Source organism: Bufo bufo, chromosome 1 (assembly GCF_905171765.1).
Source record: "Bufo bufo chromosome 1, aBufBuf1.1, whole genome shotgun sequence".
NCBI classification, from domain to species: Eukaryota; Metazoa; Chordata; class Amphibia; order Anura; family Bufonidae; genus Bufo; species Bufo bufo.
The window spans coordinates 779,917,300-779,930,055 of record NC_053389.1 but is presented as its reverse complement, the minus strand read 5'-3'; the positions used below and the strand labels follow the sequence as shown (position 1 = coordinate 779,930,055).

Sequence of the window (12,756 nt, the reverse complement as noted above, 5' to 3'; positions counted from 1 at the left end):
TAGCGTGCTGGTGTGCATATCCACTGAAGCAATGGGTTTTGCAGATGAGAGAAGCAGATGGTCCTAGGAATGTACAGAAAGCTGTGGGCAGCAAAAGGTCTCACAGGACAACAGAAGAGCACAGAATATTTATCAAGGCGGAGGAGACACTCTGTTACTTGGAGGACACACCCTGCAACAACCACAATGCAGCACAGCGGCCTTACAGTCAGCCTGCTACACCATCAACAATGCAGGGCCAGAGCAGCAGATTGCAGCATTATAATACCGCATGTCCACATGTCACCACAGATCCTCAGCTCTGATAACCAGGTACATGATCAGACCGCCATGTCAGCCCAGATGTCCTACCTGTCAATGATGACGGGGTCAGATGGGGTCTCGTTCCGGTTACCGCAGCTTTTCTTCTCACAACAGCGACTGAAACACAGAAAGAAAGATGGGTCAGATAAAGAACAACCTACAGCAGATCAAGAGCGTGCCCCCAATACCACCCTGCAGTAGATGACGGGCCCCCAATACCACCCTGCAGTAGATGAGAGGCCCCCAATACCACCCTGCAGTAGATGAGAGGCCCCCAATACCACCCTGCAGTAGATGAGAGGCCCCCAATACCACCCTGCAGTAGATGAGAGGCCCCCAATACCACCCTGCAGTAGATGAGAGGCCCCCAATACCACCCTGCAGTAGATGACGGGCCCCCAATACCACCCTGCAGTAGATGAGAGGCCCCCAATACCACCCTGCAGTAGATGAGAGGCCCCCAATACCACCCTGCAGTAGATGACGGGCCCCCAATACCACCCTGCAGTAGATAACGGGCTACTAGTACTACCCTGCAGTAGATGACGGGCCTCCATTACCACCCTGCAGTAGATGACGGGCCCCCAATACCACCCTGCAGTAGATGACGGGCCTCCATTACCACCCTGCAGTAGATGACGGGCCCCCAATACCACCCTGCAGTAGATGACGGGCCTCCAATACCACCCTGCAGTAGATGAGAGGCCCCCAATACCACTCTGCAGTAGATGACAGGCCCCCAATACCACCCTTCAGTAGATGTTGGGCCCCCATTACCACACTAAAGTAGATGACGGGCCCCCAGTACTACCCTGCAGTAGACGACGGGCCCCCTATACCACCCTGCAGTAGATAATGGGCTACTAGTACTACCCTGCAGTAGATGACGGGCCCCAATACCACCCTGAAGTAGAGGACGGCGCAGACACAAGAAGCCGAAGTTATATTCAGTACTGGAGTATTACATATCATACCCTAACTGCAAAGTCATTGGGTCAAACACATATAGATCGATAGATATATCCATACATACATTCATAGATACACAGATAGATAGATAGATAGATAGATAGATAGATAGATAGATAGATAGATAGATAATTAGATAAAAAGATTTATAGAGAGATGGATGGATGCGTAGACAGACATAGATAGATAGATTGAATTAGATATGATGTTCATGAACCCGATATAAGAAGTAATATGCCCTCCATCCAGGACCATCATAAACTAGTAGAAGATGAAGGAAGATATGTCTTCTCAGTAGTGAAAACAATTCTAACTCCGGAAAAATTTCTGATATAGTCCCACAATGGGCACCGAGCATTGCCTATGAAGAATGTAAGGACATAGCAGTGCTAACCAGCAGACACACTCGTCTCTGCACCACACATTGCTCTGCACACGCACTTGGATCCCCATCATCCTTTGTGTTACATTCTGCTCCTGCTGATTGCATAACAAAAGTGTGTAAATTCCCACCATCTGTCTGAGCAGGACATGGTGACCAGCAGCCGCCCAGGCCCAGGGCTGAGCCCCAGCTGGGGGGATTGCAGGCTGTCAATGTCTCTCTTCTGAAGCAGCTGTAGGTCTGACATAGCCCCCATCAGTCTGCCACACATCACAATGCCCTTTATGTATTGTTACTGCGCCATTGTGGTGTGCAGCCCAAAGACATGGGGCAGAGAAGCTCCGCCAAGCCTGATGGGTGACCCATTGCAATAATCAGCTTCCAAACTGGGTCCAAGTATGACCTACTGTGCAAAAGAAGCTGGACACAGAGAGGTTTAACTTCACAAAATCTGTAGCAGGTCCCCATCTAACAAGTGCCATTTATATTACTGGCATGGGCATAGATACCAGGGGAACAGCTGATATGGGGTCCAACAACTAAGGGGGCTCCTTTCCACTAAGACTTATGGTCAGTTAGTGATGAGCATGGATGATGGAAAGATCAAATGTGGCAACATCCCAAGTTTCACTATGAAGCCCTGTGGTTGCTCCTGATGTGTACATCATCCCGTCCATAAGCAGCACTTTTCATGTCATCTCTGTGATATGACATCACTGTGTTTATTATCCCTGCACTGTGACATCACTGTGTTTATTACCCCTGTACTGTGACATCACTGTGTTTATTATCCCTGTACTGTGACATCACTGTGTTTATTATCCCTGCATTGTGACATCACTGTGTTTATTATCTCTGCACTGTGACATCACTGTGTTTATTATCTCTCTACTGTGACATCACTCTGTTTATTATTTCTGTACTGTGACATCACTGTTTATTATCCCTGTTATGTGACATCACTGTGTTTATTATCTCTGTACTGTGACATCACTGTGTTTATTATCTCTGTACTGTGACATCACTGTGTTTATTATCCCTGTACTGTGTCATCGCTGTGTTTATTATCCCTGTACTGTGACATCATTGTGTTTATTATCCCTGTACTATGACATCACTGTGTTTATTATCCCTGTACTATGACATCACTCTGTTTAATATCTCTGTACTGTGACATCACTGTGTTTATTATCCCTGTACTGTGACATCACTGTGCTTGTTATCCTTGTACTGTGACATCACTGTGTTTATTATCCCTGTACTGTGACATTACTGTGTTTATTATCCCTGTACTGTGACATCACTGTGTTTATTATCCCTGTACTGTGACATCACTGTGTTTATTATCCCTGTACTGTGACATCACTGTGTTTATTATCCCTGCACTGTGACATCACTGTGTTTATTTCCTCTGCATTGTGACATCACTCTGTTTATCTCTGCATTGTGACATCACTGTGTTTATTATCCCAGTACTGTGACATTACTGTGTTTATTATCCCAGTACTGTGACATCACTGTGTTTATTATCCCTGCACTGTGACATCACTGTGTTTATTTCCTCTGCATTGTGACATCACTCTGTTTATTATCCCTGCATTGTGACATCACTGTGTTTATTATCCCTGCATTGTGACATCACTGTGTTTATTATCCCTGCATTGTGACATCACTGTGTTTATTAACTCTCTACTGTGACATCACTTTGTTTATTATTTCTGTACTGTGACATCACTGTTTATTATCCCTGTGCTGTGACATCACTCTGTTTATTATCTCTGTACTGTGACATCACTGTGTTTATTATCTCTCTACTGTGACATCACTCTGTTTATTATCTCTCTACTGTGACATCACTGTGTTTATTATCTCTGTACTGTGACATCACTGTTTATTATCCCTGTGCTGTGACATCACTCTGTTTATTATCTCTGTACTGTGACATCACTGTGTTTATTATCCATGTACTGTGACATCACTCTGTTTATTATCTCTCTACTGTGACATCACTGTATTTATCATCCCTGTACTGTGACATCACTGTGTTTATTATCCCTGTACTGTGACATCACTCTGTTTATCATCCCTGTACTGTGACATCACTGTGTTTATTACCCCTGTACTGTGACATCACTGTGTTTATTATCTCTGTACTGTGACATCACTGTGTTTATTATCTCTGTACTGTGACATCACTCTTTTTATCATCCCTGTACTGTGACATCACTGTGTTTATTATCTCTGTACTGTGACATCACTGTGTTTATTACCCCTGTACTGTGACATCACTGTGTTTATTATCCCTGTACTGTGACATCACTGTGTTTATTATCCCTGCATTGTGACATCATTGTGTTTATTATCCCTGTACTATGACATCACTCTGTTTATTATCCCTGTACTATGACATCACTCTGTTTAATATCTCTGTACTGTGACATCACTGTGTTTATTATCTCTCTACTGTGACATCACTGTGTTTATTATCTCTCTACTGTGACATCACTGTGTTTATTATCCCTGCACTGTGACATCACTGTGTTTATTATCCCTGTTATGTGACATCACTGTGTTTATTATCCCTGTACTGTGACATCACTGTGTTTATTATCCCTGTGCTGTGACATCACTGTGTTTATTATCCCTGTAATGTGACATCACTGTGTGTATTATATCTGTACTGTGACATCACTGTGTTTATTATCCCTGTACTGTGACATCACTGTGTTTATTATCCCTGTACTGTGACATCACTGTGTTTATTATCCCTGTACTGTGACATCACTGTGTGTATTACATCTGTACTGTGACATCACTGTGTTTATTATCTCTGTACTGTGACATCACTGTGTTTATTATCTCTGTACTGTGACATCACTGTGTTTATTATATCTGTACTGTGACATCACTGTGTTTATTATCCATGTACTGTGACATCACTGTGTTTATTATTCCTGTACTGTGACATCACTGTGTTTATTATCCCTGTACTGTGACATCACTGTGTTTATTATCCCTGTACTGTGACATCACTGTGTTTATTATATCTGTACTGTGACATCACTGTGTTTATTATCCCTGTACTGTGACATCACTGTGTTTATTATCTCTGTACTGTGACATCACTGTGTTTATTATCTCTGTACTGTGACATCACTGTGTTTATTATCCCTGTGCTGTGACATCACTGTGTTTATTATCCCTGTACTGTGACATCACTGTTTATTATATCTGTACTGTGACATCACTGTGTTTATTATCCCTGTTATGTGACATCACTGTGTTTATTATCCCTGTACTGTGACATCACTGTGTTTATTATCCCTGTACTGTGACATCACTATGTGCATTATCCTTGTACTGTGACATCACTGTGTGTATTATTCCTGTGCATAAGGAAGAGCAAAGCAATATTTAGCTTTTTGTGTTCTGCTATATTACAGCTGAATGCGGTCATGGTTGTGTGTCACCCCACTACATTTCTTGTTGTGGGCCCCTGGTGACTTATGGGACCCCTGATTACTAGTGTCGCCTTATGTGACAAAGGGCCACCTCTGTGCCCTGTTTAGCTATTATAGGACAGCATATCCTGGGTTAATGACGCCATTCCCTACCTTCAGTCTCCAGGGTCAGAACTTTGTTGTAATTTTTGCATTTTTAGAGTTCCTGATAAAATAGTGACAATTCTCCGATCTGAAGAGACACAAGTCACTAATTGGGTGCAGTAACTAATTAGCCTTTTGTTCCTGGACTGAATCAGTAAGGAGTCAGGACTAGAAAAGATGGCGGCAAAGTGTATAAATAGAGAGCTTATTAATGTAGCGGTGTCTGTCCTAAGAGGGAACCGGTAAATGATACCTATCTACAAGCGGAGAGTAAAGTGACCTGAAGATGGAGAGAAGAAACTTCTACTCAAAGATATATATATAAATGTATGATAATTTCAAATCCCTGGAATATACCCTATAGACATGTACGGATCAACACCCCAAAAGGGATCATATCTATTATCTATGTATTATCTGTTTATCTGTTACCTAGTTTTCCTTCTATCTATCTATCTATCTATCTATCTATCTATCTATCTATCTATCTATCTATCTATCTATCTATCTATCTATCTATCTATCTATCTATCTATTATCTATCTATCTCATATCTATCTATCTATTATCTATCTATCTATCTATCTATCTATCTAGCTTATTATCTATTTATCCATCCATTTATCTGTTTACCTATCCATTATCTATCATCTGTACACTGTGTGCAGAATTAATAGGCAAATGAGTATTTTGACCACATCATCCTCTTTATGCATGTTGTCTTACTCCAAGCTGTATAGGCTCGAAAGCCTACTACCAATTAAGCATATTAGGTGATGTGCATCTCTGTAATGAGAAGGGGTGTGGTCTAATGACATCAACACCCTATATTAGGTGTGCATAATTATTAGGCAACTTCCTTTCCTTTGGCAAAATGGGTCAAAAGAAGGACTTGACAGGCTCAGAAAAGTCAAAAATAGTGAGATATCTTGCAGAGGGAGGCAGCACTCTTAAAATTGCAAAGCTTCTGAAGCGTGATCATCGAACAATCAAGCGTTTCATTCAAAATAGTCAACAGGGTCGCAAGAAGCGTGTGGAAAAACCAAGGCGCAAAATAACTGCCCATGAACTGAGAAAAGTCAAGCGTGCAGCTGCCAAGATGCCACTTGCCACCAGTTTGGCCATATTTCAGAGCTGCAACATCACTGGAGTGCCCAAAAGCACAAGGTGTGCAATACTCAGAGACATGGCCAAGGTAAGAAAGGCTGAAAGACGACCACCACTGAACAAGACACACAAGCTGAAACGTCAAGACTGATTTTTCTAATGTTTTATGGACTGATGAAATGAGAGTGAGTCTTGATGGGCCAGATGGATGGGCCCGTGGCTGGATTGGTAAAGGGCAGAGAGCTCCAGTCCGACTCAGACGCCAGCAAGGTGGAGGTGGAGTACTGGTTTGGGCTGGTATCATCAAAGGTGAGCTTGTGGGGCCTTTTCGGGTTGAGGATGGAGTCAAGCTCAACTCCCAGTCCTACTGCCAGTTTCTGGAAGACACCTTCTTCAAGCAGTGGTACAGGAAGAAGTCTGCATCCTTCAAGAAAAACATGATTTTCATGCAGGACAATGCTCCATCACACGCGTCCAAGTACTCCACAGCGTGGCTGGCAAGAAAGGGTATAAAAGAAGAAAATCTAATGACATGGCCTCCTTGTTCACCTGATCTGAACCGCATTGAGAACCTGTGGTCCATCATCAAATGTGAGATTTACAAGGAGGGAAAACAGTACACCTCTCTGAACAGTGAACAATGTTGATGGTGAACAGATCAAAACACTGACAGAATCCATGGATGGCAGGCTTTTGAGTGTCCTTGCAAAGAAAGGTGGCTATATTGGTCACTGATTTGTTTTTGTTTTGTTTTTGAATGTCAGAAATGTATATTTGTGAATGTTGAGATGTTATATTGGTTTCACTGGTAAAAATAAATAATTGAAATGGGTATATATTTGTTTTTTGTTAAGTTGCCTAATAATTATGCACAGTAATAGTCACCTGCACACACAGATATCCCCCTAAAATAGCTAAAACTAAAAACAAACTAAAAACTACTTCCAAAAATATTCAGCTTTGATATTAATGAGTTTTTTTGGGTTCATTGAGAACATGGTTGTTGTTCAATAATAAAATTAATCCTCAAAAATACAACTTGCCTAATAATTCTGCACTCCCTGTATAGCTCATTATCTGTTGATTCACTATCTATCTATCTATCTTTCTTATATCTATCTGTCCATCCATCAATCCATTATCTATTTATTTCTCTATATTCCTATTTATCCATCCAGAGTTTGCTTCTGTAAATCCGACAAGCTTTCCCGGACACGGCTGGTGGTTAATTTGTAGCGGAAATGAAAGGGTTACAGACTCCCAATCTGCCTGATTGTGGTAATCTAGTTCACTCAGAAGTCTAAATTATAGGAAAATTAGAATTCAAAGTTAAAGTGTTAGAGTGAGATAAACAGGTAGCGTCCTGGGAGAAGGAGAACATATGGCCATCCTAAGTAGGAGACACTTTCATCTGTTCCGTTTTTTCTTCCACTTTTGCATTACAGAATCTTAAATGAGTATGAGTAGAGCTCGCTCACTGCCTACAGGCAGCAGAAAATCTGTACAGGACATCTAAGCTGTGTCCATATACGTTATTAATGTATATATGGAGTGCCACCTAACTCTGTGGAGATGACTATTTAGGCCACGTTAAAAATTTATGAAAATGTAACCCACCGATTGATTAGAATCCAGTGACTTCTTTGTGTCACTGTCATTCCTAATCCATCACTGATATTACCAATTCCAAATGAACTGGTTGGCGGTATACTGGGCCAACCCACAGGTTTTATAAGGATACTTTATTCCATTTGTCACTATCAAGACTACGGTGGGGGGTGGGGGGACTAAGGAGGTGCCACAAGGAGGTACTGTCTTTGTTGAAGGAACATGCTCAGGTTGCAGATGAATTGGTAGCAAAGTTGGGAACAGAGCCAAGGGTCATCACCAGGAGAGCAGTCAGGATGGAACACACCCGAGGCATAGATGCCAACATTATATTCACCAGATAATCTTTGTGGAGCCCTATACATATTTCACCTCACAATTATCCAACCCTTCCCTTCAAGAAAAACTTGGGTTGGATTTATGGAAAGCCAAATTTCCAGATTTTGATGAGGAAACCTTCAAAATGGAAAAATGTCCAAGGTAGGGTGAACCTTACCTGCACATGACCTCATGAGTGAGTAGAACCCGGCACATCTCTGGATTCTTATTCTGTCCTTCGTATGCTATAGGCTGCAAGAAATTTAGGATAGGTATAGGGTTACACATTAACTACCACCCAAAGGTCACGCAATACTAGACAGAACTATAGTCTATCCGCCCAGTCATAATCATACCCTACTGATATTATAAAATCTTTATATTGTGCCCATGAGACCATATGATCTATGAACGGAAGGTGCCCATTATAGTTATTATTTAGGATGGTATAAGCCAACTCCACCATCATGCCACCTATATCTACAGGACCCAAGCAGATACCTAAAGGGGTTGTCCAGTTTAGGAAAACCATTTTCATATACTATGATAGGGAATTATTAGAGCGAGTCTTCTGTTCTGGATCCTCATCTTTTGGTCAGAGAAGTTACAATAATCATCTCGCACTCTGGAGGACCTGTCTTGTCCTGTATCACATTGACTATCCATTAATGTAAATGGACATTGTGTACAGTGCCTTGCAAAACTATTCACCCCCCTTGACTTTTCTTGTGTTTTGGTGCCTCACAACCTGGAATTAACATGGATTGTTTGAGGATTTGCATTATTTAATTTACAGAACATGCCCACAACTTTGAAGATTTTTTTTTATTATTATTGTGAAGCATACAACAAATAGGACAAAATAACAGAGAAAAAGTAAATGTATTCACCCCTCTAAAGTCAATACTTTGTAGAGCCACCTTTTGCGGCAATCACAGCTCCAAGTCGCTTTGGATAAGTCTCTATGAGCTTGCCACATCTTACCACTGGGATTTTTGCCCATTTCTCCTTGCAGAACTGCTCCAGCTCCTTCAAGTTGGATGTTTGCGCTTGTGAACAGCAATCTTTAAGTCTGACCACAGATTTTCTATTGGATTGAGATCTGGGCTTTGACTCGGCCATTCCAACACATTTACATGTTTCCTCTTAAGCTGCTCAAGTGTTGCTTTAGCCGTGTGTTTGGGGTCATTGTCCTGCTGGAAGGTGAAGCTCCGTCCGAGCCTCAGACCACGTACAGAGTGGTACAGGTTTTGCTCAACAATATCCCTGTATTTAGCACCATCCATATTTCCCTCAACTCTGACTAGTTTCCCAGTCCCAGCTGCTGAAAAACATCCCCACAGCATGATGCTGCCACCACCATGTCTCACTGTGAGGATGGTGTTTTTTGGGTGATGTGATGTGTTGGGTTTGCGCCAGACATAGCGTTTTCTTTGATGGCCGAAAAGTTCAATTTTAGTTTCATCAGACCAGAGCACCTTCCTCCATACATTTTGGGAGTCTCCCACATGCCTTTTCGCAAACTCACAACGTGCCTTTTTGGTTTTAGCTGAACGTAATGGCTTTCTTCTGGCCACTCTGCCATAAAGCCCAACTCTATGGAGCGTACGGCTTATTGTCGTCCTATGTACAGATACTCCAGTTTCTGCTGTAGAACTCTGCAGCCCCTCCAGGGTTACCTTAGGTCTCTGTGCTGCCTCTATGATTAATGCCCTCCTTGCCCGGTCCGTGAGTTTTGGTGAGTGGCCGTCTCTTGGCAGGTTTGCTGTTGTGCCATGTTCTTTCCATTTGGTTATGATAGATTTGATGGTGCTCCTGGGCATCATCAAAGATTTGGATATTTTTTTATACCCTAACCCTGACCTGTGCTTCTCAACAACATCGTCCCTTACTTGTTTGGAGAGTTCCTTGGTCTTCATGGCAGTGTTTCGTTAGTGATGCCTCTTGCTCAGGTGTTTCAGCCTCTGGGGCCTTTCAAAAAAGGTGTGTATATGTAATGACAGATCATGTGACACAGGTGACATCATTTCACTAATTATGTGACTTCTGAAGGTAACTGGTTGCACCAGAGCTTTTTATGGGCTTCCTAACAAAGGGGGTGAATACATACGCACATGGCAATTTTCTGTTTTCTATTTCTAAGCAATAGTTTTATTTATATATTTTTCTCTTTTCACTTCACCAACTTAGACTATTGTGTTCTGATCCATCACATAAAATTCAGATTAACAAAACATTGAACTTAAGGCTGTAATGTACCAAAATACGGAAAAAGTCAAGGGGGGTGAATACTTTTGCAAGGCACTGTAATACTTAATTTCCCCTGTGGTGGCGCTGAAGGGAAATGGAACACTTACTTTCCCACAGATTAAAAACTATGTACACCTTCTGAGGTAATTTTTGTTTATGATTGCATTTTACTCATTTTTGGCTAAAAAAAATATCACATTTTCAACTGACCTTTATTGAAAATATTGAGCCGTTCTGTCACAATGGGTTAATTTTTTTTCTAACTGTGTGACTTTTTGTCGTCATCTAATAAAAATAACTGAAATAAAGTGGCCTAAATGAGAGGAAATGCTCAAAAACCCCAAACACTGTGGCGTGTTTATAACCGGGGGAGACATTTCTCCGCATGTGATCCGTTGCTAACGGCAATCCCCAGCAAAAAGGCATACAATGGAGGATGTCGGCAGCGGACCACATGCACCACAAAGGCATCCTACACAAGATGGGATAATGTGTGGATGCCAATATAAAAATACATAAATCACTGCGAAAGGTGCACCACAATGATATGCAACTGACAATACTGGCTAATCCCTCAGGCTGATGTTAAGAACTGAGACTGTCGGGAACACATCGGAGCCCTTTTGCACCACCGTCAAGGTATCTCAGTGTGGCATGGGTTCCTACCACTAGACTACCTATGGTGTGTGAACACGGTCTGTGAACCAGCAGTACGCAATGGCACATTCTAAACATATCAAGAAAAGTGTTTGGATTTTTTGAGCGTTTCCCCCCATTTAGGCCACTTTATTTTGGTTATTTTTCTTGATATGTTTAGAATGTGTCATTGCGTACTGCTGGTAGCATTCTGTTGCACCCGGTAGCCTGTGTCACACGGCCTGTTATAGGTGGGGCCTACAGCCTTATCATCTCTCCCACTACATGAGTGATTTCACTATGGAGGTATGTGGGAGCTTGGCTGTAAGTTGTATCTTAGCACCTCTCAGACCGTGTTCACACACCGTAGGTAGTCTAGTGGTAGGACCCATGCCACACTGAGAAACCTTGACGGTGGTGCAAAAGCGCTCCGATGTGTCCCTGACAGGAATACATTGGCTAAAGTCTCAGTTCTTAACATCAGCCTGAGGGATTAGCCAGTGTTGGCAGTTGCATATCATTGTGGTGCACCTTTCGCAGTGATTTTCGTCATCTAATAACCCTTATCTCTAAACTAGAGGTCATAACAGTAAGATAAGAAATGAGCTACAATGAGCGTTTATAAGGTCAGAGAGAAGAGATAAGAAGCCTGTCAGCTCCCCAACTGACCGAAAAGACAAAAAATCCAGAGGCTGCTACTAGAGCATCTCAGCTCTGTACAGAAAAAGGTCTCCATATTTTTAGTAAAGACAAATTGAAAAAATGATCTTTAGCTCAAAATGAGTACAATTGAATAATAAAAAACGATCCCAAAGGTGTACATAGCCTTTAAAGCTGATCTTTGAGGAAGGATACACTTGCTGTTCTCATGGGACCCTTCTATGAAGAGGAGAACCCATTTTAGAGACTCCTTTGGGAAGACAAAAGATAATCCAGACACTCGCCACTTTAGAACAGTGCCCAATGGAACCTACCTGTTTTGTCACTGAATCAATTAGCCTCACAAATAGGTCTTGTTCCGTTCGGACACCTTAAAAGACAAAATAAGGCATGAGAAGGCAAATAAAATAGCACAACAGACAATAACTATATATGTACTCACACGGAGAAAAATATAATGCACCCAGTTAGAAATGTCGAATTGCTGTAAATATCAGCATGCGGTTACGTCTCAGGCAGATATGTAAATAATTACAGGTGTGGTCTAATTAGACACTTGGGGGGTCATTTATTATATTGAAATACGCCTATATTATGCGTATTCCAGGTTTAGTTGCGCCGCCATCTGCAATGTTTCCCCGCTCACGACAGGTCTAAAATTACGAGCCTGGCTTGGGGGGGGGGGGCGTTAGGCCTGTCTGATTTACTATTTTCTATGCCAGTTTTAGACTTATAAAAAGGTCTAAATGTAAGACAGCCAGGAAGCAGTCTATTTAGAACTGGTGGAAGATCCGGCAAAGTTATGAAGAGGTCGGCGCCCCTTCATAACTTCGGCAGATCTACCGCCAGCTATAGGGTTTTATTCAGTCCAGTGTCTAAAATGCCGATCTTAATAAATGTGCTTCTTGGTCTTGCCAT

At 41.9% G+C, this 12,756-nt stretch overlaps 1 protein-coding gene across 2 annotated transcripts in view; it reads right to left on the bottom strand.

Annotated features, from left to right (window-relative positions):
* Positions 1-12,756, bottom strand: part of EBF2 (EBF transcription factor 2) — a 90,968-nt gene that overhangs the window by 59,349 nt on the left and 18,863 nt on the right. For both annotated transcript variants that reach the window (XM_040414870.1, XM_040414871.1), the window contains exons 4-6: positions 12,153-12,208; positions 8,471-8,544; positions 352-420 (exon numbers count right to left, since the gene is read on the bottom strand). In XM_040414870.1, the coding sequence (XP_040270804.1) occupies positions 352-420; positions 8,471-8,544; positions 12,153-12,208 (199 nt within the window). The remainder of the gene's footprint in view (positions 1-351; positions 421-8,470; positions 8,545-12,152; positions 12,209-12,756) is intronic.